Consider the following 27,758-nt stretch of genomic DNA (forward strand, 5'->3'; position numbering starts at 1 on the left):
TATTTATCAAAACACAATAAACTTCTATCTTACCAAAATTATTATTATCATTTAGAGTTTTTTGCTTTGGATATTGTCAAATTTAGACTTTTTTATGTTGGTTTGACAGAGAGAAATGTGTGAGTGCGCTGACATTGTTCAGTGTGCGTCCATATGTTGTGTGCAAAATGATATTTCAAACTGCCAGAGCAAACGGTGCTGGTGCCATTAATCAGCGCTTCTGCAGTTACAGACGTTGTGTAACGCGTGAGCAACGGGTGACAGTCTCTTAAATAACTGAGCTTAATGGGCTGTGGGTCCAGACCATATTTGGGGCTGCCCTGCTGCTCAGGAGTTCACACAACCCATGTGTCACCGCCTGAGACTTGGGTAGAGATGAAGCGAGAGCGTGGAGTGCCCGGACAGTTCAGCAGAGACCGGAGGAGACGCAGGGAAGGTTGAGGTGGTCAGGGAACAGGAAACGTCCAGGTCGCGAAGACAAGGAGGACATTTGAAGGATGGGAGAGGATGATGGGAGGAGGAGGGAGGTGGGGGTGGGGGTGGGGAGCCTGTACGGCCAATGAAGACCGAGAAAGGAGCACTTCAAGGAGGCTAAAGTCCTGAAGTCACCGCTGGCTTTGTCAGTGCGGGAGCTGAAGTACCAAGACTTTCATACAGGCTAAGGAGGCGACTCTGCCCCAAAGGCCCCGAGATCGTCTATCTGTGCTTCAATGAACAAGACAAAGTGGACGCGTTGAGCGGAGTGAACCAGCGTCAGCTCACCTGTGTCAACTGGAGGAAGGAAGGGCTCCGCGGCTCCGGCCCCGGCGCATTCCCAGCTCCAGACAGAACCATGCCCCCTCTTCCAGGATAATTGTGTGTGCGGTTTCCTGTGTGTACCGCAGCTTGAACTGTGGCATAGCTCACTGTGAGGCCAGACCTCGAGTCAGGAAACACCGGGGACCAGAGGGACTCCAGAGAGGAACGAGGTCTGCGATCACAGTGGATAAAGGCTCTGTGGGAGGAGGTCCGGTTCGGCAGCGGGGGAGAATGAAGGCGCTACAGAAGAACCAGGGGCGCTCCGACCAGGTGCTGGGCTCCTTGGCTGAAGCCCCGTCCACGGCTGCAGCCACTCAGCAGTGGGTGAGTCCTGACTCGGAGTCTGTGCATGTGCATGTTTCGCAGGAGCTGCTGGTCTCCGTTCGCTGCTTGGGAGGAATCTTGGATGATTCCGAGGAACAGGAAGCAGAGTGGCGGTGATTAAACCGTCTGACTATAAACAAAGTCATGCAGGTCTTACGCCTCATTGCACCCCTGCAAATTCATTTTCCGTCTTCCCTCCCGGCCTTAATCTTTCCCTTCCTCTCCTCCCTCCCATTTTTATGTACAGCCGCATGAAGAAGCCCATTAAAACAGATAAGAGTTCTGCCTCTCGGGCGATTGCTGGTTTCCTCAAAGATGCGTTTCTCAAGAAAACAACTCTAACGGCGCCCCTTCATTTAACTGAAGCGCTGTCTTGACCCATCTGGAAATGTCATTGACACACGTAGGGGCCAGGCTTCTCACTGATTCAGTGGTTTTCTGCCCTGTCTTTCATCTTCCTCCATCCTCCTCCATCCCTGGGCAGTAACGATAGCCCTGTGTGCGTTAACTACCCCCCACACGGGCACTGCTGCATTTAAATGCAAACTGCCATCCTATTTCCTGTACTTATCCAGGCTGTGCGGTAAAAGCTGGACCTCAGTTATTTCCATTGCATTCTTGTTCACTGTGTAATGGAGGAAAGGATGAAAAGATGCAGAGCATTATGGAAAAACGGCAGCCAGTGGTGTGATGTTTTGTGGTTGTGCGACTGTAAGTACTGTGTACAATCTTGCCATCGCTTCCTCTTGGAGCGCGGGGCCCCACCACTGACAAAGGCATCTCTGTGCGCAGCTCTCAGAGGGGGGTGAGGCGGACCTCCCATCACGCGACGAGGGGAAGGGGCCGGCGCAGGGCCAGTGGGAGACGACGGGGCTGGAGTGGGACCAGCAACGACAAAGAACAGGTGAGCTGAGAGTTTGGCTACGCGACGGCTTCTAGAGAGTGTGTGTGTGTGTGTGTGTGTGTGTGTGTGTGTGTGTGTGTGTGTGTGTGTGTGTGTGTGTGTGTGTGTGTGTGTGTGTGTGTGGACACTATATATGAGTAGTCTGGCTCCTGCGTGTGAGCCACATCTAATAAGGGTCATTAAACAATATTACCTCAATTACCAGAATTCTCAGGTGAGTGCTGGGTGTGTGTGTGTGTGTGGGTGCTGTCCTACTGAACCCACTCTTTGTGTGTTGGCAGTAAATGACTTTGCTGTAATGTACCATGCACAAGTATGGGTGCAACAACGAGTGCTTGTGCGTCTATGCGCACACAGCAACCCTTTCCAGATGGGGCGGGGAAACATGTTCAGATGCCTGCGCTCCCCTTCTGCTCCATCACTGTTGGTCGCCCGTCCTCTGGTTCTGCCGTGAATGGCTTGCGTGCGTCGCTACTTTCCCTGAGTGCAATAAAACAAAAGGGGCTTTGTAGCTGGATCTGGGTTTGGGTTAGAGGCAAAGCGTGTGTGTGTGTGTGTGTGTGTGTGTGTGTGTGTGTGTGTGTGTGTGTGTGTGTGTGAGTGAGAGCTTTTAATGGTGAGTAGTATATGGCTGCTAGCTGTGGTGCAGAATAGTACATGGTGTACAGAAGGGGTGTGAGTGAGCCAGAGGAAGCTGTCAGCGATGCTTATCTGCAGTGGTCCTGCTCAGACGGGCTGTGCTGCTGAGGTTAGCGCTCCCAAATATTGTTTTAGCTCACAGCCAAAGTAATGCAAAAGACAGGAGATGCATTATTCATTATGCAGGGCCGCGAGGAGCGATGATGACTGAAAGGATGATTGTTTTTATCAGTCCCAGACCAGCTCCTCTGCTCAATTGTTTTTTGCGCAGCCCAATTTCCTCCGGATGGGAAATTGGATGTAAAAATCAATGCAACACGAAGCAGGAAAACGTCTCAACCACAACAACAACAACTGTCGTCGCGCGGCGTTAGGGTCCGTCAATAAATACTTCACTTCACCTACGGGCAACGCCGCTGTTATGACATGCTGCGGCGTCGTTAATGGGCTCCACGTGTGCAATGTCTCAGTGTTTGTACAACAACAACAACAACAACAACAACAACAACAACAACAACAACAACAACAACAACAAGCCCTTTGAAACAAGCAGAAGAGGAGACGGGTCTGTTCCGCGCTGCCCCCCCCCCCCCCCCCCCCCCCCCACTCCATAAGGCCGTAACGCCATCTGGTACACGTTAGAAACTGAATCCCTGCTAGCGGCTTCCCAGAAATCACAGCACACGGCGAGGCCTCTACACGTTCAAAAGTCCCATCTTTCCTCTCAGTTCTTTCACTTTCTCCACCCCACCTCGCGCTTCCTGAGTCTCTGTACAGTTCGTTCCGATCGCCTTTGTTTTCCTCCTCTTCCGTCTCCTTTTCTCTCTCAGTCCCTATAAATACCGCTTCGCTTCCCGTCCTGTCCCAAAGTGTGTCCTTAGCGAGAATTTCAATTTTAAAACCTGGCCTCCGCACTGACGACGCAGAGAAGCTGATCATATTTCTCTCAAATCTTAACAGCTTTTTTCTCTCTCTCGCTCTCTTTTAGCTCCTTCAGCCCTCGACATAAAACTCTTTATTTAACTTTTCAGCTGTGTCTGGTCTGTAGCGACTACAAGCTATTTGACCTCCTGCTCATCTGGGGTTTAAACAAAGTTCTGCCAATAATTTAAAAATTCAACAGAAAAGGTAATAATCTTTGTTGTCATAAATGTGTACTTACAAAATTCTAAAGTAATAAAATGTTTTCCACATAGAAATAGGGAAATGTAACAACAATTCATATTTTTATATATAGTTGTAAACTATGCAGAAAATGCATAGCCTTGCCCATATAAGGTTTGCTGAGGGGCTGGGAGGCTGTGCCATGCAGGGAAAAAGTGCTGATCCTGAGACCGAACTGTGTGTGTGAGACCTTAAATGGGCAGATATCAACCTTAAGAAGCATCATGTTGTGTTAAAGGACCAGAGATTAGACGTAAATACTCACCAGTAATGTCAAAGGCGCATTCTGTGTATATGAAGGCCAATGAATAAATGTCTTGTCCCACAGTTTTTGTATTTGAAAGATTCATATTCCTGTTACTTCCCGTAGGAGACGTGGGAAAGGGTTAGAAACAACACATATCAGACACCTCAGGTCAAAGCTGACTGCTGAGGTCTTCTCCACCTGCCACATCTGGGAGAACTGAGTCTGGAGGCAGAGTGGTTGTTTCGGGGGCGTGGGGTCGGGGGTTTCGTGTGGCTGTGAGCCCTGGTGGGTCCCAGTGTGTAACAGGAGGGACGTAGCAGCGCTACTATTCGTTATTCCTTCATTATCTGTGCATTCACGGCGCCCCGCGTGAAGCTGCCCGTGCGCTTTCCTCTATTGCGTGTTTTTAAAAATAGCACAGATGTTGTTTGGGGAAGAAGTGGGCCACGCAGAGCGGGCCGGGAGGGAGGCGCGGGTCAGTTAGATCATGCAGACGCCTCACAGACCACTGATCCACAAAACAGCTGACATTTAGACCGTGACCTGCAGGGACGGACAGACGGCAGCAACAGTCGCTGCTCCACACATTTGGAGTTCTGCTAGTTTGCCTTTAGTTGCCATATTTAATAAAACTCAGCATCTCAATCCCCTGTTGTGCCAGAATGCTCTAACAGTAATAACGCTGCTCCGAGTATTTGTTAATCAAAGATGAAGCGTGTCTCCGTGTGTGGTCCTGGGGTTTGCTGTGTTTAATTAGCGCTTTCTCCTTTGGGTGGTGTTTCAGCTCAGCCGCAGTCTCTGCGCTGCTTCTGGGGCAAGGTTCACAGCCCAGGTCCTCTGAGATAAAGAGGGGCCGGGAGCTCGCGGGTCGCGAAGAGGAGAAACGCGACGGTCACCAGCGTCCTGTGTTTGTGTGTGCGCGTGCACGTGCGTCCCGGCGTGCGAGCGTGTAATCACGAGACGGCATCGCGAGCGCTTTGTGGATGTTGTTTTGAGGATTGAGTCTCCATGGGAGGTGCAGCTTCCCTTCAGAGAGGAGCCGAGCTGCTGTCTGGGAGCCGCACGAGCTGCAGCAGCGGGGAGGGAGGCACTGAGTGGTACCAGCAGTACTACACGCACACACACACACATACACGCACACACACACGCACGCACGCACGCACACACACACACACACACACACACGCACACACACACACACACATACACGCACACACACACATACACGCACACACACACACATACACGCACACACACACACATACACGCACACACACACGCACGCACGCACGCACGCACGCACACACACACACACACACACACACACACGCTTGCACACACACACACACACACAACCACACTCACACACCCACACCCACACACACACACAAACACACACACCCCACACACGCGCACACCTCACCACACCCCACGCCCACACACACACACACACACACACACACACACACACACACACACACACACACACACACACACACACTGTGTATGCCGGCACTGTAGTTTGGTCTAATTGGACAAAAACAGCAGCTCTCTGCAGAAAAGCTGGACAGGAGAGAACAGAGCAGGACAGTTACTCCGTGTCTTCTGCTCTGTGACAGGGCTTCAGCCAGAAAGCCCCCGAAGCCCCCCCCCCCACACACACACACACACTGGCCTGTCCAGAATGCCAGTTTGCCTTAATTGGCGCTCAGCTTAGGGATGAAGGGTTGAAAGGAGCGAGAGAGAGCAAGAGAGAGAGAGAGAGAGAGCAACTAAGGGGAAGAAGCAAGGAAAGAGCAGGAAGAAAATGAAATTTATGTGAGCATATTTTGGCAGAATTTCAGCTGGATGATGGGGTGAGGAGAGGCTAATGTCAGTGGGGGGTTGAGCAGCACACTGCGAATAAGCAGCTGCACGTCTGAGACTTGCTGTGGCTGTTAGCGTGCGCGCTTATGTCACGCGAACGCTGCACGTTCGCTCGTTATTCCACGGGTTGGACACGTTGCGCATTACGCCGCACATAATGAACGACTCCACTCCGGCAGGACGCGGAGAGCGGGGCGCGTGTGCGCACATCTGCATCCATACAGCTGTGAACGGCGCTTCCTGAATGCGAATGCGGCGCAGAGCGGAAGCTCCGCGGATGAACCGGCGCACGCGCCTGTTTGTGTGCGCACACGCGTGCGGATGAATCATCTTTGAGCGTGAACGCACCTCACGTGGGAGTCGGAAAAAAGGAGATAAACGGGTGTTAACCCAGGTCTCAACCCCCATCACCTGCTCCTCGCTTCGAACAAGGGGAGGAGAAAATTTTCCACATTCTGTTCTGTAGAATCTGTTTGGGCTTTTACACAGAGCGGCACAGTAAGCGTGAATGAGGCGCTCCGTCACGCAGACGAGCGTCTGTCGCTCCCTTTTATGCGGCGCAATAACAGCCTGTGCAACAAGTACAAATGCCCCCCGCTGGGAGCCTTGAAGAACTACAATCTCCTAACAAAGAGCACATGAAAACCCCCCTGCCTTCAATTACAGTTTGAGGGGATCACACAGGAGTTTGCATTCTTCACCGGCCCTGGGCTGTGCAGCCAGGCTTTGTGTGGAACCACTGAGGCACAGTGTCACTCGGTGTCTTTGTTTTGCCTCGGCTTTGCCGTCGGGGACGTGTTCAGCAGACGTGTCGGCATCAGACGGGCGGATCGGCTCCGTCGATCGCCCACCGTGGGCGAGCGAAGGGAGCGTTGAGGACGGGTGGATTCCCGCGTCCGTGCGCTGAAGGGTGAGGTCACGGGCTCCTCTGTTTGCTCTGAAACGGACTGCCTCCTGTAAACAACAGAAACACCCTGAGAGCAGCGTGACACCACCCGTCAGCGCTGAGCCACCCGGCCTGCCGAGCGCTCCCTCGCTTGACCGGCGCCACGGGGGCGAGCGAGCACGCGGGCGATGGCCCGACGCACCTGAGCCCGCGACGCTTCCTGCCTCCACCGCAGGGGGTCAGGCGGCCATCTCCAGCGCGCGGCAGCTGGAAACGATGTGCGTGTGATCTGCGCTGCAGCAGTGAGATCAAACGCCGACTCATGAGCTCAGCAGCAACAGGCCGTGGTTTGCTGGTCAGAAATAATTGCCCGCGTCCCAGAACCGCTGTGTCTCATAACAGCATCTTCAGCGACCTGCTTTGTTTTCCCTCCGTGTGCCCGGTTACACGTGGAGCCGTTTCCTTCTTGCCGACATCTCATCACTGATTTGATCTCCGAGGAGAAATGATGAGTCATAATCTAGTGTTGATTACGTTTAATGCGAAAACACGTCTAAATATAGTCGGCGCAGGGGTCCACACACACACACACACACACACACACACACACACACACACACACACACACACACACACACACACACACACACACACACACACACCAGGAATGCCAACATTGTGAAATTGGAGACTCTCCACACGCCCCATGGAAAAACAGGAGACCACTCACTGGCCCCGCCGTCATTTACGAGCAAAGAAGCCAACGTTGCCGCTGCATCGACCGTAAAACGCCTCTGCAGTCTATAAAGGGAGCCCACATTCACAGGGCGCATCGGTCTTGCACGTTGTGGCGATGCGCTGGGCGTCTTACTGGAAGGCACACGACACCAGCAGCCCAACATGGCCCGTCCTCCGTAAATAGCCTAATGGATCATCAGAAGAGGCGAGCGCCGCTGTCTCCAGGGTGCGCGGCCAGAGTGAGGCTGTCTCTCAAGCGTTCACACAGAGTGAGACTCAGCCACGTAGAAAAGAGGATAAGAGACGGGCGACAGGGGAGGCGGGAGGGAGGGAGGGAGGGAGGGAGGAAGGGAGAGAAAACAGCTGAGAGGAGGGAGGTGAGAGGGCAGGACGCAGAGAATGAGGGGAGTGGGAACCTTATCCTGGAATAGCCAGAACCAGAGCTGCAGGCTCCACCCTTGTCAACCCTCCCCTCTCTCTCTCCCCCTCTCTCTCTCTCTCTCGCTCGCTGTCTCTCGCCCGCTCGCTCTCCGATGCAGTCTCCCAGTCTGTCATTTGACCAGGCAGTTCACAGAGGCGAGAGCCGAGCACCAAAACGAAAACAGGAAAAACAGAGGGACCCGAGGGAAGCGATAGGATTTGCTGGAGGGTTTTCTTGGCTGTTTGTCACTCGCTGAACAATCCTGGGAGTGTGGATTTTCTTCTTGGCTGCCGCTTTTGTGGACTCCTCTACTCCATTGTGGGCTTTAACTCTGTCTGCAGTCAGCTGAGGAGGAGGAGGAGGATCCGCTGACACCTTTTTGGGGATTCGGTGCTCTACTACTGCGAAGGTGAGACAGGGAGAGTGAGGGAGATAGAGAGACAGAGCAGGAGAGAGAGAGAGCGAGCGAGCGAGCGAGCGAGCGAACGGGCCATGTCCACCTCTGCACATGGTTCAGCACCATGAAAGGGGGCCACCATCACCAGCGCCACCACCGAGGCTGCGGCTGCCAACACTTGTTCCGCAAAGTCCTGGCCAAGTGTGGCTGCTGCTATGCCCGGGTCCGAGGTCAGTGTCTCACACGTAAACACATGGCGGCGTCACGCTTCTCATTCATTCTTTGCAGGCGATCAAGTTTTTGTTTAACTTTTGACTTGGCTTAGGAGATTAAAGCCTCTCTCTGTGAGGCTGCGAGCGCCGTCTCCTCTCTTGCTCTTCTTCTCCTCCACACTTCCTCACGTCCGCCCACCCATCCCTTATCTCCCCTTCCATTCCTCTGAGCATATGCTAATGCTTTAAGTGTAAGCCTCAATCCTCCGTCAGCCTCCAGCTACGGCAACAGATGTGTCCCACGCGCACGCACACACACACACGCACGCACGCACGCACGCACACACACACACACACACACACTGGAAAAAAGTCCTTCCTGCAGATGACATGCGTTTAGGAGCCGAGCCTATGACTCGGATCACACAAAAGGAGCTGAACGTGTGCGTGTGCTGGGTTTTGGGAAGCGTCCGTCCTCATCGCGGTGCGAGTGCGTGGATGAAACGCTGCTTTTCCCCCGAACAGCGAGCGCCCGACTAAACGGCAGTAATCCCCTTCCCCTCCTGTGCTGTCCGTGTCTGTGGTGGGAGCGGCGGCAGCAGGGGCCTGGCGTGTAGTAAGAGCGAGGCCGGCGGAGCTGTAACATCAGCCGCAGGGAGATCAAACCTCTCCTCCCGGTCCGTTTAATCACGGCTGTCAGTTGTTCCGTGCGCCGTCAAGCTGTGTGTTTGTTCCCTGGCACATGTTAGCATCAAAGGCTCCGGCGGCGCTGGGGCTCCGTACTGTACGGAGGTGGTGGTGGTGGTGGGGGGGCTTTCATAATAGCGGCCGACACATGCCTCAGATTCCTCCAGTTTAATCTCTTATGTAATAGATATTCTCCTTCCCCGTCGTCGCCCGTGGCCCCCGCTGCCCCCCTCGGCCCCCCGCTGGGCTGAACGCATGCACGCTCACCTCACCGCGCGTCAAACAGCCGAGATGCAGCAAAAGTGAAGCTCCAGTGATCTCTTAACTATTAATGTGAATCTCCTAGAGCGCGTTTAGAACGTTCTACTATTGGTCGAGCCGCTCAGGCCTCTTCAATCATCATGAAGCAGTTTCTATAATTAACAGTCGACCGTGGTGGAATTTTTAACAGCACTTCCTCCTCTTCTTGTCCCGTCTTTCACATTCTGTCGGATGCATTTGCTTTGCTAATCACAGCTGGACCGGGTCCAGTTGGACCTGGGCGGTTCTGCTGTGGTGCTGACAGGAAACACGCGGAACAATGCAGGGGTGACTTCACTGGACAAGACGTTGGAGGCAGCACGTTGTCCTCGCAGGTCGAGCACCTCACGGTGTGAAACAATCACGCGTGGTTCCGTGGAGAACCATCATCTGGACCCTCTGCTCCATGAGCTGCCTGGGGTTTTGTTCTGTGACAGTAACATCAAACAGTTTCCACTGAGCCGGACAAGCGTGAGTCCACACCATCCACTGATTCACCGACACAAGGAGGAAGTGGAAATTACAGGGCATGAATCATTCCCTGCTCTCGTAGCAGCAGAAAAGCGCTTCCACGCTGGAAAAGGCCCACGTGCACCTGTGTCCGCGTCCATTCACTCAGAAGAACGTCTTGTCCAGCGTTCTCACGAGTCCTAGTTTGCTTTTTTAGGAGGACTGGCAACAGGTAAATACAGCTAGCGTGTATGTGAGTGGAGTGGGGGGAGGTTTGGGATTATGGATCTGAACACTACTCAGCATCACAGGGAATGGATGGACGGACAGGTGGAGGGAGAGCAGCGTGTATTATTTGAGCCCCGACGCTCTGCACATTAGCAGATTGGCTGCCAGAGGCCCATTAGTGGAGGCTGCTTCCCAGCAAAGACTGTTGACAAATCATTTAAAAATAGATGGTATCGTCTGCAGCCGTGTTCAGAACAGTGTGGACTTCTCAGGTCAAATCTCGTTGGAGGGTTGTGTTTTGGCAAATGTTTTTATATATAGAAGGATCCACGTTGCAAAGATTCCCAATAATAGTGTGTTCAGACTTTTTTGGGTCATGATAAATATTAATGGTGTTGCTCCGTTACAGTGCGAGGCTTTACACTTGTCGGGTTCAGGTTGAGGTGACTTGACTGCAGCTAAAGCAACAGAGCAAGAAAAGCCAACACGGCCACGTCTCCCCCCACCACTTTCTGTTCCTGTCATTTCCTTTTAGCCCCCCCTGTTCTAAAGAGGGAAAAGCGCCTGATAACTGTACTCAGCGCTGAGACGAGCTCCATGTGCGTCTGTGAGGGCTTTTTATTGGTGTTGACTCATGCATGCACTGAGTAAGGACAAGGACGCCCCCCAGCAAACGCACATACATGCAGTACATTCACTTGGTCAAAGAGCAAAGACAGTACGGGCGGAAAATAATCAGACAATGTACAAGTATTTAACGAAGACTTATGGGGTTAAGTTTGTATCACCTGCTTGTTTAGGATCGGGCTGCAGACGAGTGTCGTCCTTAAACCAATGCTTTGCCAGCGTTCATTTTTTGCACATGCTGCAGTTTCCATCATTTCCCAATAAAACCCCTAATGACATATATATATTTTGCCGTCCCTCTGTCCCCGCATTGCTAACCTCAGCGCACCGGGGGACGAGCTAACCTTAGCAGACAGGGGGACGAGCTAACCTTAGTGCACCGGGGGACAGGCTAACCCTAGCGGACCGGAGGACGAGCTAACCTCATAGGACCGGGGACGAGCTAACCTTAGTGCACCGGGGGACGAGCTAACCTCATAGGACCGGGGACAGGCTAACCTCAGTGGGACGAGCTAACCTCATAGGACCGGGGGACGAGCTAACCTCATAGGACCGGGGACAGGCTAACCTCAGTGGGACGAGCTAACCTCATAGGACCGGGGGACGAGCTAACCTCATAGGACCGGGGGACGAGCTAACCTCATAGGACCGGGGGACAGGCTAACCTCATAGGACCGGGGGACGAGCTAACCTTAGCAGACAGGGGGACGAGCTAACCTTAGTGCACCGGGGGACGAGCTAACCTCATAGGACCGGGGGACGAGCTAACCTTAGTGCACCGGGGGACGAGCTAACCTCATAGGACCGGGGGACAGGCTAACCTCAGTGGACCGGAGGACGAGCTAACCTTAGCGGACCCGTGACCCCGTGACTGGGTCCTGATAACAAGCGGCGTGTGCTTGTGATAGAGAGCAGTCCTGCTGGCAGATGTGAGGGAAAATCGCCGTGAGAGAGAGAGAGGCCATGTGTCTTTTTATGTCTGCGCCGTGGAGCTCGCTGTGTCATCAGCTTATAAGGCAGACTTTAGACATTATGGAAAAAGCAACAAAAATAGCAGAAATTGAAGGTATGCTGCTGGAGTGCTGCGGCCCGGCCTTGTGTTCAGCAGCGGGGGATATTTTTAAACTTTGCAAACCCCGGCCCACCCTCCACCCTCCACCCCATCGTCTCCTCTCGCCCCCCACCCGGCCCCGGCCTCCTCTGCTCTGCAGCTCATCGCCTCCATATTGTTTCCTTCTTGCACATGCATGAGGTAGACGTAGGTGTCCAGCTTGAATCACGTGTGATCCCCAAGTGGAGCATCGCGATCCTTCTCATTTTCCCTCTTTTCTTCCGCTCCCGCATCCCTTTCTCCCCTGTTGGCCTCCAGACACACTTATTAATTATGTCCTTCCCTCGTTTTCGCCGTGTCTCTGTTTTCACAGTTCACTCTCCCGTTGGTCTCGCTCCGCCAGATGACCTTTCCCTGATATATTTCCAGAGTGGCCGCTCTCGCTCTCCTTTTTCTCTCCCCGTGGGCTCTGTTTGTAAACGTGCAGAGGAGAAGAATGAGGGAACAAATTATGAAACACAGGAGTGCATTCCATACCTTGTTTAGAAAGAATTCTCCAACGGCGCCGGGACGAGGGGAGATGCTTTCCTCAGCACTTCTACCCCCACTTTCAGCCCATTTGGGCCGTTTGGTGGTGCCTACTAACATGGGAACTGTGTTATAATCGCGATTTTTTTTTAAATTTACAATTTACAGCATTTAACAGCAGCATATTCTCATCCGCTCACGTGGCTTCCGAATGGTCCGAGCAACAGGTCGTCCGTGCGATGGCTTCTGTGAGCTTCTGGCTGCGTCCTCCCCAGAGAGATGCAGCGCACAAAGCAAAGCAAACAAATGGAAAGTGACATTATTGGGAGGGACGCAACCAAGTGTTGAGGAGCTTGAGCCGCTGACACAGTCGCTGTGGGTTTGCTGACGCTGAGCGCTGCGACCTGTTGTGTCTGGGAAAGGTCACCTCCGTCTGCATGGGCAGGTGGAACACGAGAACTCAGCCGGTTTGTTGATGGCAGCATAAAAGACGCAGCAAAATACCCCGTACATGTAATTACTTTACCTCAAGGCAATGACGAAACAAGAAAAACATGATTGGTTTGGTTTTTAATGGTTCAGTGAACAAACGAGGACTCGGATGAGGCTGCAGTAACCTCTGGCAATATTCCATTCATCACCATAATAATAGTTGACCAATGCAGAGGCGATCGTCACCGTTACAGTCGACGGTGCCAGTGGTTGGATTTCACGGGTGGAACCTGCATCGCTATGCGCCAAACGCAGGATTTATCTGAAGTAGACAAAAGCTGACAGGTGCAGATGGCTTTTGGAATTTGGAATTAGCTTTTCAAAGGCGCCATCTGTGTGTAAAGTATTGTTTAACAAATAACCCCAAGGCACAGAAACAGTTATTGGATAAAAATCTATGCAAATCTATGCTAATTATTGCACTTAGTGTGTGTGTGTGTGTGTGTGTGTGTGTGTGTGTGTGTGTGTGTGTGTGTGTGTGTGTGTGTGTGTGTGTGTGTGTGTGTGTGTACTCACATGTGTAGGTTGATTTCATGTCTTGCTGTCAGGCCTTTTGTGCGCTGTCCCTAACTCTCTCTCTCTAGTTGCTATGGTGACAAACGTGGGGAGAGGTGGAGAGCCGTGGAAAGGAATGAAAATGTGTATGGAAAGTCCATCAAGTCTGAGGGAGAAACGCTGCACCAGCACATCTTTACATGTGCAGGACTCAGACTTCACACGCTGTCTGTCTGCACACTTTTGCCCCACATGTTTTGTCTGTTGAAGGCTTTTAACAGGCAGTGTTCAGCAGCTTCAGCACTGAGGCGGTTGAAACCCATCCGACCCACAGTCACATCAGGCTGCCTCATCCTCACGTTCGTAGCTCTGCACAGACGTGACCTTGTGCCCAGCGTGACCCCAGAGCCGTGAGGTCGGCTGCAGCCTTGTTTATCCCCGAGCCGAAGCGTGAGACACTCAATCACGTCACACGTTGCTGCTCCTTTTCATTAGCGCGTGTGTGTTTGTGCACAGCGTGAGCGCTACCTGCTGCTCGCGAGGCTGCAGGGGACGCTTGACGACCGCTGTGACTGTGTGGGGACATGTGTCATGTAGACATTGCAGCAGTGGGTCATGCACCGTGTCGCACAGTTTGGTAACCAGGCAGTCAAAGGCTCTAGTCCTGTACTGTAGCTCGCCTGTTGTGCCTTTCAGTTTTTGAAAACATTTCTTACCTTTCAGATTAAATATAACAATTAAAAATAGATTAAACTACTTAATTTGGTTTAATCGCACATGGTACAGTGAGTTGCAGGCTGCAAAGCCCTAACAAATGAGTAACGTTCTATTATTACGGATTACGATAAGACGTTTGGATCCTTGGTGGAATTTCACAGCAGTTTACAAAGTTATTAAAACTGGCTTCAGCTTAAAGAGACATCAGAAGTTCCGTGTTATTCTGCAACCGAGCCGTCAAGGAACAGGAACAGGCCGCTCCAGAGGAGTAATACCTGCTAATGTCCTTATAAATACAAAAACAGGAATCAGCGACTATGACACAGACTCCCGCCTGAACCAGAAAAGCACCACTGCTCATGCTGACCTGACTCACACTGTAAGCTCTCATCAGGAGAAGTGTTTGATTCACATTGTTCCACAGACAGCAGGATTAACGCCGGCACGGTGGACTCGGGCCGCTTCGTGCTTTACGCTGATGAAAAACGGGCCCGTGTGTGAGTTTCCTGGAGGCAGACGGACACAGGTGATGCGTTTATGGCACTTGACTGTGTGCGTCTGCACAAAGTAGGTCAGTGGGAGGACAGGAAATCTCTGCTCACTCGTCTGACGGCGACGCGTCACTGCAAAAGTTCAGCGACGATCGCAGTGATGGTGAACACTTACACGTTAAAGTGTGGAGAAAGGCTCGTAATCACCGTCTTCTCGCTCTGTTCTTTTTTAGTGTCTCCCTTTCTCGCTCCCATTTTAGCTCCAGTCTGTCTCGCATCCATCTGCTTTAAACAACTTGAACCTTTTTTACTGCTTGCTTAGATCAGGAAACCTCCCCCATCAGCTTGTCCTGCAGCTTCTTCCTCCTTCTGCTGCTCATTAAACACGTCGTTATTATTATACTGTACACACACTTGTTTTACCTGGAGAGACCTGTCAGCTTGATCATTTTATAAGACTCAAGAGTTTTGAGTAGTGTGATTTAAAATGACTGTTATTAAGTCAGGAGAGAAGAGATATGGAGAAAAATGAGAGAGGGGAGGAGAGACTCCTTCTGTTGATTGGCTTTGCATGTTGAGGTTGTGCTGGTCTCAGCAGCTTTGCACCAGAGCGATCATTACATTAGAGGAGCTGCGTGCCCTAATCCCAGGGCGCGACCCAGGACTGCTGCAGAATCCACCGTGATGCGGAAGGAAGCGGGAGTAGGTGTGAACCACAGGGTGGCAACGGATGAAAGAGAGAGAGGAATGAGCAGGAGAATGAATGGAGAGCAGCCAAACGTCAGCACACGTTAATCACAAGCACAACAGACCAGACCGGGGCCAAACTGGTGAGGTGCAATGAAGAACGGGGGGAAATAACGAAATATCCCACTTGTAACAGGTCCAAAAATGTGCTTTTCATTGAAGAAAGGAGCTGAGAGGAGCATAATGAGATTGTAAATGTTATGCAGAGTGAGTAAAGGTTCTTCGGTACAGTTCAAGGGTTTATGGTCACAGGCTTCAGGTACTAAGTACCTCATTACCTCCCGGCTTTTTAGCCTACACATCAGGGAGCCTGAGTGCAGCCCAGCTCCTGCTAGTTGATGGGGAGAGTGTCCATTTACTCTGAGTGGGTGAAATGTAATATAGAGGCAGAATCTGGGCCGATACGCATAAGGTGGGAGGGCGATGGAACCGAGGAAAAGAAGCATTAGCGATGTTAGCGGTGACGCAGGACCACGTCTGCTGCCTGTGTGATGACCACCGCAGCCTCGGAACCCCAGGGTTACGATCCGCGGGAAGCTGGTGTTGATTGACGGCTCTGAAAGCCTGTTAGGCTCAGCTGGACCTCTGACAAGTGGTGACCAGCGGGTCGCCCGCCTCTGATGCGCTGAGGCTCAGATCACAGGTGAACAGTCGTCAGCCCATCTGAGGCTAATGCACGTCTATCTGTGTGTGTGTGTGTGTGTGTGTGTGTGTGTGTGTGTGTGTGTGTGTGTGTGTGTGTGTGTGTGTGTGTGTGTGTGTGTAAACCCCTAATGCCTAAGTTGCTTACTCAGTCCCGTGGGCCAGTGGGATTGACAGAGCTCCGGAACAGAGTGTCTGCATGAAGCTTGCTCCATTACAGCCGGTCCGGATCATCAGCACGGCAGGATTCACTTATCGGCCGATCAATAAAAGGAGACTCCACCGCTCGTAGCACACCCCGGCTGATGCGTTCTTTAGCCTTATTAGCTTTGAAACGCAGCAACCTTGCTGAGATTATTGCTTCATGTGACTCCTCGTTCCCCATGAACTCACCAAGCAGATGACAAAGTTGGAAATGAAACAATGTGGAGCTAATGTTCAGCATCAACTGATCAACATAGATCCCTGTTGAAGCTTATCACACCCCTAATTAAATGTGAAGGTACCAAATGAACCTGGGTTCTGGATCCTCAGCTGGGCCATTATACTGAACAGCATTAAACAGAGAGAAAAGTTGTTTTTTGACATTTCCTAATTCCCTTAGTGTGGGCGCATAATGATCTGCTCCTGTCATCCCACAGTGTGTGGGGGGAACAGAGGCACCAGCTCCGAGGGGAATCCCTTCCTTTGGTGTTTTACAGCTTCCTCGCTGTTTCTGTAAGAAACTTAGTAGATTGTGTAAGATTTCATAAAAGTGCAGAGGACAGGAAAATAACTGATCTCAGATCTACTGCTGCACCCCATTCTCTGTGATGATGGGGGTGGAGGGGTGAAGAGAGGAGGGCGCGACTGCTGAATGCAAGAAATGGCTGACGTGAACCTTTGTAAATTCTCCTAAATTACCTGCCAAACTTGAACAATGATAAACCTTTCAAGTGAGTCTTAAGAAGTGTAGGTGAATGGTTTTCAAAGATCAGGAGCTTGACAGGAGGGATGAGTTTAACAGATGCGACTCTAGACGCAGCACTAGAGCTAAAGCCGTGAGATCTGGAAGATCTGGGATCAGGAAGCTGAATGAAGCAGGATGGAAATGGAGGAAAAGGCAGAAAAAACAAACAGTCCCAAACAGGACAGGGCCTTCCTCTCTACAAAGGTTAAAAAAGTACGTCCGGTCCCAGCACCAAACCGACCCCCCCCCCGACTTCCCGCGTCCCCCTGACACCACTGAGCAGCAGCCACTCTGCAAATCCCCTGTTTTTCATAGCAAACACCAGCAGTCGTGACCTCCGCTGTCTGTCTTCCATCACAGTGTGTGAGTGGAGTCTCATCCAAAAACATAAAGGCCGTCTCGAACAGTGCATCTCTCTCATGGTGCGACTCGCAGCTGCACAGCTGTGTTTGAACAGCCTATTTATGTATCCACGCTTTGTTTTGACTTCTGTGCCGGTGGCGCTCGCCGTCAGTACCGCTGTCCTTTAATGGTCAGCCCGGGCCTTTACCGTCTCCTGCCCTCCCCCCTGCAGACTCGTACTCGGCCGCGGGCAGCGAGGGCAGCATCTCCACCTCCGTGGCGTCGCTGCCCCCCGCGGCGTCGGGCAGCTCGGCCCCCAGCTCCCCGGGCTCCAGGCGCTCCGTCAGCACCCTGAAGAAGTGGCTCACCAACCCCGTCCGCAAGCTCAGCGCCGGCGCCGCCGCCAAGGGGGAGCGCCAGGTCCGCAAACTGGAGGGGAGGCCGCCGCCGCTCCTGTCCCAGAGCCACAGCCATGACCTCGGCAGCCCCCCGAGGCCCGACGAGGGTCCCACGCACAGAGAAGGGGTGAGAAGTGACGCTATAACAAGGATCTAGTCTTCATGTCTTGCTCTAATGGGCAAATCAAACACACGTTGTCCCTTTTCACGCCACCTCATGTGGAGCCTTGGTAATAGAATAATCCCTGTAGAGTCCTTGATATAAACTGGTTCTGAAGCAAACACGCACTCGAGCCAACATCCTGATCGCTGCTTGTTTGCATTAGCTGGTTCGCAAAAATGAGCCGGTGGCAGCGCGGCTACGTAGCATTAGCGCCGCCAGCTAGCGCCGCCATGCACTCAGCCGTTGTGTGCTGTTCTGACTGCAGGAGTGGAAGGACGGCCTCGCGAGCCCCGAGGACCTGTCGCCGGCCACGCTGCAGTCTCCCAGCTACGTCACGGACTCGCTGATCGGCTGCACGTCGCTGCCAAACAACCAGGTGTGTGACAGGTCCCTCACAACAGCAGCTAACGCTTCACACAATCCATCATCCGGCTGAGGTGAGATCAACGCTACGCTAATGCCAGGCCTTGTGGGGAGGTGACATGACTACTACAGTAGAGTCAGATCTAGACATGACTCCAGCGACTGGGAGGCAGGCTCAGTCAGAGTAAAAGCACCTACAGATCAATAAAGCAGAGGGCCCTAGGCCGCGTAATGAACGCTTCCCGTTCAATGTGTGACAAAAGGTCACGCCAGGAAGTAGAAATAGCGGCAAACGGCAGATGTGTGGAAAGGTGACTTCACTTCTCTGAGCCGAGGAAAGATGCTGCTTGTTCAGGTCCTCCTTTCTCTTTTTTCTTTTTTTTTTTTTGACTGCAAGATGAAAATCTGGCAGAAACAGGATTTTCCGAGCGGGACCGAAATCTGAGCGCTAGAGTGTCTCCTGTTGGTGAATCAACACCAGAGCCCTTAAACTCTAATTTCAGCCTCAGCGACACATCAAAAGCCATTAATTAGGTTACATCACAGGGATGAGGTCAGCGCTTTGGTGTTTTTACTGCCAATCTTTGGAGGAAGACAAAGATATGGAGGGAGGGAGGGGTGGAGATTCCATTATGTAGGTCAGTCAGCTCTTCACGGTGCCTCCTGTCTCTCAGCACCACCTCCACTGGCTACGTGTCCACTGTGAATGCTTTTCACCTTTAATCTCACAGCAACGGTTACGTCGATACAAGGTTTATTATGTCTTCGCCAGTGGAAAGACTGAGGGAGCGAATGTCAGCAGCTTATCAAGTTGTGGCGCTAAGGAAGCCAGAGGAATTAAATCTATAAAACACAGTAAAAAGAGCTGGTGAGTTACTGAATGAGCTCATCTTTGTGCTTTTGAGCTTGTCTGTTCATACGTCACGTGCTGTGGTTTCTGAGAGCTCTAAAACTGATTAATGAGATTCGCTTTACAATAAAGTGACTGAACCTTATCTTAGAACAACGAAAATGCTTTTTGCCGTGAAGCCAGCGTTTGAACAATTCGTTAAATGAAACATATTTTCGCTTGCTCTCACGGTGAACAGAGTGTTAGTATAGCATTTCATAAGCGCTCACACAGACACGTGGGTTGTTTGTCTGACGTTTGTACCGTTTTGTCAGGGATTGTAAATTGTGAGCGCTCGGGGTTGAAAAACAAAACTTGCAACAGAGACACAAGAGGGAATTTTTCCTGTGGGTTTCACCACAGAGCATCTGGAAGTGATCAGAGGAGCAGGGAGACCTGTCAGCCGGTCCGGGCACTCCTAGTGGGGTGAAGCTGGGATATCCAGGGCCTCCGTGGAGCCTCGCTGTCTGTCCTCACCAGCCGCACGCTCGTCTTCACGTTGCCACTTTCATTCACTGTCTCTGTGGCAGAATAATGGCCGACAACTAGAAGGAGGCAACGTGTTTATTGTGCAGATGGCAGGTGAGCGAGTTGGAAATGAAGGAGATGAATGAGAGGAGTTGTTTTGGTTCCCCCCTCCCTCTGTTCCTCCATCCATCGGGCATCTGGCTGCCAGAGGAGGCCGAGGGAATGCGCCCGTCTGTGTGTGTGTTTAAGGTGGGGACGTTCTGCTCCACGCGCACAATAATACACATGAATTTAGGTGCAGCAGAAGACACGGTCATGAAAAAAAAGCACATGGCTGAAACTAAAAGGACCGAGAGGTGGAAGTGAACCATTTCACAACCAGTAAGTGGTATAAACGTCCCGAGAGAAACAGGTTCCAAATGTGCAGATCCCGCGTCCACGGAATCGATGAGGGCGTCAGTCTCTGCTTTGTCGCTGCTACAGTATATTTGTGCAAGAACCCCCACAGGAAATGATATCAATTCCAGGAAAAAGCATGAAAAAAAGGTTTCTCATGTATTTAACACAGTGGACTGGATCAGGACAGCCTTGGGTTTATCCTGTGTGCATTCTTTGGGGGGCAGTACTTGGAAGTGTTGAAGCAGATATTGCTGTAGTGTTACAGAAATAATAATAATAGTAAAAATAAAAAGGCATCTTATATAGTTATTTATTCGTTTGAAATCTTAGGCAGCAAAAGAACATGTTGCTGTGGAATCGTATATATTTCCTCCATCATTTTGAAGCTGGCCTTACTTGACCTGTCGCTCCCTCTTTGTCTCCATCTATCTGCGGACGAGGCGCTCCAAGCAGCTCGTTAACGGCGCCAACCTGGCAACCCGTCCCATTGGGAAGCAGGTAGTGGACATGTGATGGGCAGCCTCTCTATCTGTCTGTCTCCTCAGGACACGCAGTCCAACAGCATTCTGCCAGACGACTATGGCTCCGTGTTGACGGACGACACCTCCAGCCAATGGTCGGCGGCGGCTGACACCGAGGAGGAGAGGAGAAGTGCCTTGGAGAAAAGCATGTATGTGTTTCCACCTAACTGCACAGTTCATCATTATTGGCAGGACGAGAAACACAAGATGTGACTGCACTTATAGAATTTTGTCCAAGAATTATTTCTAAGTTAGACAATGCACCAAATTAGCTTCACACATTATTCCAATTAAAGTATGTATATTCTGCTGGAATCTTTTCTCATTTGTATGTTTGCAGGTATGTGCTGAAGGAGCTTATTGAGACGGAGAAGCACTACGTGGTGGACCTGGGATACATAGTGGAGGTAAAGCTCTGAGCAGAGGGAGCCTAGACAGCCTTTCAGGCCCCATCAGCGCAGCTCAGCTCCTCCTCTCCGCTCTCCGTCTGCTTCCAGACGGCGTCTCCGGTCTTAGAGCACATTTGGTGAATTATTAGCCGGAGCAGCGTTATGTCGCGCGGTGATCTGTCTCCTGGCGCTTTAAATAGCGGGAGATATTTCGGGTCAGGGAGGAATTATCGCCCGCTGAGAGTTATGTGCTGGCGTGCGATTGCGGCAATGTGCTAGAACAAGCTGACAATATTTACTGGTGAGATTCACACAGTGTAGGTGCGAGCGGACGTCAGCAGCTTTGTCGCCACGTTGCAGGGATACATGGGCACGATGAGCGCCAAAGGCATCCCAGAGGACATGAAGGGAAAGGACAAGATCGTCTTCGGGAACATTCACCAAATATTTGACTGGCACAAAGAGTGAGTTCACATTAGTTTCACTTTAATTTGATGATTTGTGATCGTGGCTCAGTGGGAAAACGTTAATAATGGGTCAGAGGACAAATGTGACCCTCTGCTGTGGACATGACTGTTCTTGTGCGTGTGTGTGTTTGTGTTTTCTCTGCAGCTACTTCCTGGGGGAGCTGGAGAAGTGCTTGGCAGAGCCAGAGAGGCTGGCTCAGCTCTTCATTAAACATGTGAGTCCACACACACACAGACACACACACACACACACACACACACACACACACACACACACTGGAAGTGCCTGGGTCTGGTGCAGTTTTGGACAAAAGGTAAATAGGAGCTATGAAAACATACAGAGCTGCTGTTTACCCAGTAACATGCTCCTTTCATTTGGCCTGCGTCCCCCCCTCCACGTCCCTGTTACTGATAGGTCCCAGTTGAGGCTGGAGAGTTTTACAGCAACAATAACACACGCTCACAAATAGCACACTGGCCCCTTTCTGGAGTGTGCTGGACCGGCCAGGAAGCATCAGGGGAGATGTAGTTGGCAAGTCAACATGAATAGGTTGAAGAAATAACAAACCCTGAGCTCAGGGCGTTGGACTGAACAGCTTGTTTCTACCTCAAACACCAAGCAGATTCTCCATCTTTACGGAAGAATGAAAGAGTGCAAATTGCATTGACTATTAATATATGTTTTCTAATGGAAGCAGAGCCTGAGCTGCTGCCTAATGACAGAGCAAAATTAAATGTACGTGCACGTTTTAATGGTGGCACTCGCAAACCATACGGGCGTGATGTAACTTGGCTTTGCGTGAGTGTTTGCGACTCTCTCTCTCTCTCTCTCTCTGTAGAAAAATGAACAAAAGCCTGTAGAGAAATAAAATAGACTTAAACCCGCATCTAAGCACGGTGTCAAACTTGAAAACGAGCAGACTTGTAGCACGCACCTAATGAGAACACACACACACACACACACACACACACACACACACACACACACACACACACACACACACACACACACACACACACACACACGTCACGCCGTCATCTGCGGCCGTGTTCAGGTGCAGCGGCTCGCTGGTCTCTAGGTTACACAGACGTGCAGCCTGTTGCTAGGCACAGTCTTATAGCGACAGGCTCCGAGGCTCCGGTTACACTGAGGGTAACCTCGGTAAATTATACATAACCTGTACATGTAACTCCATTAGCGAGTCCCATGCCAATTAGTCACTAACCAGACACAGTCAGCTTCAAAGGGTCCTCGGTCTGAGACTAATCATTAGTTCTCTGCTTTCATGCCGTGTGGCGCTCGGCGACGCTGCTCTGTTGTTGGCTTCGCTTTCATTAAGCTCACGTTAAACATAAGGATTTTTCTCTGTGGTTCCTAATTTGTATAAAATGTCTGACTGGGTATTTTTTGGCTTGAAATGCAGGAAAGGCGTCTGCACATGTACGTTGTCTACTGTCAGAACAAACCCAAGTCGGAACATATCGTCTCAGAGTACATCGAAACCTACTTTGAGGTGGGTACTTTATGTATGTAGACTATAAATATAAATATTATTGTTTTTGGCCAATTTTATGAATAAATCATTGATTCAGATCCTGACAGTGCTGTAGCATAGAGCAGGTAACACTGGGAGTCTTCACCTATTGGTTCTTAGTCCAAGGCGAACACACACCCAGTGATTTATCCTACTGCTCCTCAGCCGCCATGTTACTTGCCGTGGACTTCCTGTTGACTCGTGTCGCGCTGTCGTGTCCGTGTTGCCTTCCAGGAGTTGCGACAGCAGCTGCGCCACAGGCTGCAACTTAACGACCTGCTCATCAAACCTGTCCAGAGGATCATGAAGTACCAGCTGCTGCTCAAGGTAACGAACAGGGCGGCGCGGCGCTGCTGATCACACAGCAGGGTGCGTTCACACCCCCCCCCCCCCCCGTGGGATGTGATGGGTGGGTGTCTCCTCCGGCTCACGTTGAAGCACAGGGGAAGATGGAAGCATCATCTAAGGCTCCATTCTTCATTCACACCTCAGGACGATCATAAAATGACATCCGCAGCATTGAACTTTGTCTAAATTTAGAGCAGCGCCCTTTGGCATCAGCAGACATAAACAGGCCTCCAGATGTTCTCGCCTCACTCTGAGCAGTAAACCCACCGTGCTGTTTTTATTCGAGCAGGACTTCCTGAAGTATTACACCAAAGCTGGGATGGACACAGAGGACTTGGAGGTGGGTGTCCCAACACGCATACGCTTCCACACGAGCCTTTGTGCCTTGATAACCAGACGTTCTCTTTTTCTTTTTTTTTACAGAAAGCAGTAGAAGTCATGTGCTTTGTTCCAAAACGCTGCAATGACATGATGAATGTGGGCCGACTACAAGGCTTCGAGGTACGGCCCGGGACCGTAGACCGCTCTTGGGGCTCCATTCGGCGGCCGCGCTCTCACCGCCGCCTCCGCTCCTTGTGTCTCTCTCGCCAGGGGAAGATCACAGCTCAGGGCAAACTGCTGCAGCAGGACACCTTCACCGTCACCGAGCAGGACAGCGGCTTCCTGTCGCGAGCCAAGGAGCGCCGGGTCTTCCTGTTCGAGCAGCTGGTGATCTTCAGCGAGCCCATTGACAGGAAGAAAGGCTTCTCGCTCCCCGGATACACCTTCAAGAACAGCATCAAGGTGAGTGCCGCCCGGATGGGCCGAAATCCGTGAGGAGGAACAGGTTTGGGTCACGTGACCCGGCGCTGGCGGCCTCCGTGTGCTGGTGAAGCCTTCACCTGGTGCCGCTGCCTTGCTCCAGGTGAGCTGCCTCGGCGTGGAGCCCACGGTGGACGGCGACGACGCGCGCTTCGCTCTGACCTCGCGGAACCCCGACGGCAGCGTGGTGCGCTTCCAGCTGCAGGCCGCCTCCGCTGACACCTGCAGGGCCTGGGTCAACGACGTGGTCCAGATCCTGGAGACCCAGCGGAACTTCCTCAACGGTAGGTCCCGGCTGATCTCGGCCATTAAGGAGCCGACGCTCGGTGTGTTTTCCCTGTAATTGACGTGTCCTCTCTGTGTAATGACTTAGTTTATGGGAGCCCCCTCTATAGATAAAGCTGATTAATTATTAATACTTAACATTACCATTAGTGGGGAAATGTTGGGGAACCCTGGGGTGTCCCTTTTAATCTCTAAGTTATATAAATTCACGCCATCATCACTCTCCTTCATTGAATCAAAGTTGAAATGCCTTTTTTTCAACACATCTGATGTTTCTTGGAGCAGAGTGCGTTTCAGTCCTCCTTTAAATGCCCCCGTGAATCACGTGGAGCCTGCAGGAGAACTCCACCCATTCCTCTCTGTGTCCCCCAGCCTTACAGTCGCCCATCGAATACCAGCGGCGAGAGAGCAAGTCCAACAGCCTGGGCCGCAGCATGAGGCCCCCGCTGTCGGCCGCCAGCGCCCTGCGGCCCCACTCCTCCGCCTCCATCGACCGCCACAAGCTGCCCTCCCTGCACTCGCACAACGCCTCGCTGCCCGCGCTCTACCTGCCCAGCCACGGCCAGGGCCAGGGGGCCAGCGAGCCGTACTCCCTGCGGGATGTAAGTGCCCCCCACACCCGCCACCACCTCCACCGCCACCGGGCCTCTGGGACCGACGCGGCGCCGCTGAACGGCTCTGTCTCTTTTATCTGCAGCCCGTCCAGCCGTGTCCTGCCGCCGCGTCCCTGTCACACGTCCAGCTGGGCTTCACGGACCAGCCGGGCCGTCCGGCCGTGTCCAACGGGCTGTACGCGCCGGCTACGCAAAGCGCACAGGTGCGGCGTCTGCATGTTTAGACCCTCGGCGCTCCAGGTAGCGCGTGTCGCCAGACATGGCTAGCGTTGGGAAGAGGAAACCCCAGGACGCCTGTCACTGAGGGACTGACAGGCCCTGGTTCCACATTGAGCAACACTCACTGCATTAATTAAAAGATTACAGACTGAGGTGAACGTGATCATTTAATGTGGGATTTGTTGAGTTATTTTGCCCCCTACTGGATGAAATCTGAGAAAACATAATAATAGTTATTCATGAAAAGCATTGCTGCACTTGTTTGGACTCCCTAAGTGTAAAACAGCCTTTAAACAGTTCTGGCCCATCCACTCCTGCTTTGAGGTCTGAACCAGAGTCCAGTCATCAGTGCCGGCATCCTGTTTTGGACTTTGGATGTCATTCAGTTCTGTGTCTCTCTGTCATCACCGGTCATGTTGACAGGTCAGCTGCTGTTGTTCTCCGCCTCCTTTTCTGTTTACTCAGGATGCATAGAGCTTAGCACATAACAAACAGGAAGCAGACTGAGCCAAAGCAGGAAGTCAGAGAGAGAGAGAGATGCTTATCACGGCTTCCCGTTACTGGTGCTGCTGTGAATGCGTGGAACTTGGGCCGTTGCATTTCATTGCCGTCATTGCAGTCATTTTCTCCCCTTCCCACGTTTTCTACTGAATGTTTTCTGCACTTGACGTCTCCTCTCTCCCCAGCAGAGAGCAGGAGAGGGCTGCCGACGGACTCAGGCCGCTGATACTGGGAGCCAGCCCTTACTGGGCCCCTCCGCCGGCCGACGCCCCAGCAACCTGGCTCAGCTGAACGAGGACGACCTATGAACCCTGACGCCCCCTGGGGACGGGGGGACGGCAGCTGCTTCCACCGCCGTGGAGACAGGCAGACCTGTTTACTCTCTGCGTGCCAGGCGGAACTATGGCTGCCTGGCTCAACTCTGACGTCTGCAGAACAATGAAGGAACGCGTGAAGGGAATACGAGCTCTGTCAGTGTGCGTGAGCAGCACCCGATGAGACGTGACTGGGCTCCGAGCGGGAACTTTCTGACCGCTGTGCTTTTTACCTTTTTCAAGAGTTTGGATGCCACACTCTTCTCCGCTGCAAAGGGCAAGGGGGGTTTGTTTGATGAAGAAATATCCATTCCTAATTGGGGCGGTCACTGGAGTCGTGTGTGAGCCTGAATGTGCGTTCATGTGATAGCGTATGAGTGTGTTCAAGTTTTATCCTTGTCCCGACGCCCCGTTGTGAAGACAAATCATTCCTCCTCCGACAGCTGTTTGTGCCGACAAGCGCGGCGGAACATTTTGATGTGAACACTAGGATTTCATGTGAGAGCGAAGAACTTTATTTCCTGCCACACTGCTGAGGGCGCGTGCTCTCTTATTCTGTTTGACTCGCCCCCCTTTGATCCAGACAAAAAAGGTGTGAGGGAGCCCCCTGGAGGTTCTCTGTGGGTATGACGTCACTGCGCCATACTTTCTTCTCTTCGGGAAACTCCGTGGGTGCATTCAGGAGACCTGCGCTGACCCAAAGCGACGCATGCATCTCCTCATCAAACGTCTTCATATCAAGCCAGTTCTAGTTTCTCCTTCTCCTTCTTTGTTGTCCTCAAAATGCATCGGTTTAGGCCAGTATTCAGTGTTTCACTCATCGTCAAAGCTGTGCACCCGTTCTATAATCTCTCGCGGGTTTCTTCCTCTTGGATTAAATATTGTAAAGTACGGGCGACAAAGGCAAACATGCAGCACATCTCCAGCCTTCCAGCTGCTTAAAACGAAGGGCGACTTCTTCCAGTGCTTTCAAATGTGCATGCAGCCTTTTCCCCAGACAACAGTGCCAAACACATCCACTCTCCGCTCAGACGTTTCATGCACCTAATACACAGCTAGTTATCTCTGCGTTACTGGGTTATATTCCAAGTGACAAAAAGAACAGAGACACCGGTAACGGGCCATGAGCATCAGGTTAGTTCTTCCATGTGGCCAGTAGAGGTCCCCACAAGGCTTTCCCTTCAGTTTAGCTGGCTCGTACAGCTTCACCAAAGATCAAGAGGCCTCACCTTCATTACCGTGATCACAACGAAGCAGCTTGATAATTTTGCCCCAAAATCCACAATCCTTCAAAGCAAACTGCAATCTGAAGCGTTTGACAGAATTCTTCTGCAGTTACTGCGAACTGGTGAGCCTTCGAGGCAGTTTTGCATGTAACGTATGGCTGAAGGAGCACCAACCACTGCAGAGAGCCAGAAGCAAGGACACGGAGCCCAGTGAGGCCTGGTTAATGCCAATTTTGACTGAGTAGGAACTGTATCATATCAAATAAAAAATGTGTCTTTTTGAAAAGGAATATTTGAAAATGTTTTTTTCTGCACATTTCTTTCAAAATCTAGATTTTAACAGTCTTCTATTGCTTCAGTGTGCAGGACTGCAGGTGCTTCTGTAACCACATTTCAAAACCACAACATTAGATGTGGCCTTTATGACGTCCTCAGCTCTAATTAGTTGAACTAACAGTTCAGTCGGCCGTTATTTTTGCCGTGAAGGGCTCTCTGGGAGCAGAGACAAAGGGAGAG

The 27,758-nt window shown here is 51.7% G+C and overlaps 1 protein-coding gene across 3 annotated transcripts; it reads left to right on the forward strand.

Annotated features, from left to right (window-relative positions):
* The first annotated feature begins 616 nt into the window (after positions 1-616).
* On the forward strand, positions 617-27,532 carry arhgef25a (Rho guanine nucleotide exchange factor (GEF) 25a). 3 transcript variants are annotated; one of them, XM_029156540.3, is made up of 17 exons: positions 617-1,122; positions 1,915-2,026; positions 17,575-17,867; positions 18,169-18,279; positions 20,568-20,692; positions 20,884-20,950; positions 21,293-21,396; positions 21,545-21,614; positions 22,824-22,913; positions 23,169-23,261; positions 23,572-23,622; positions 23,706-23,783; positions 23,874-24,065; positions 24,187-24,367; positions 24,741-24,970; positions 25,066-25,185; positions 25,888-27,532. In XM_029156540.3, exons 1-17 carry the CDS (start codon positions 1,030-1,032, stop codon positions 26,008-26,010), a joined length of 2,133 nt encoding a protein of 710 aa, XP_029012373.1. In that variant the 5' UTR covers positions 617-1,029; the 3' UTR covers positions 26,011-27,532. The 3 variants fall into 3 exon arrangements, with proteins under 3 accessions (XP_029012373.1, XP_029012374.1, XP_029012377.1); XM_029156541.3 differs by having other exon boundaries at positions 618-1,122; positions 25,891-27,532; XM_029156544.3 differs by lacking the exons at positions 617-1,122; positions 1,915-2,026 and adding an exon at positions 7,943-8,614.
* The last annotated feature ends 226 nt before the right edge of the window (positions 27,533-27,758 follow it).

Source organism: Betta splendens, chromosome 7 (genome assembly GCF_900634795.4).
Source record: "Betta splendens chromosome 7, fBetSpl5.4, whole genome shotgun sequence".
NCBI lineage: Eukaryota > Metazoa > Chordata > Actinopteri > Anabantiformes > Osphronemidae > Betta > Betta splendens.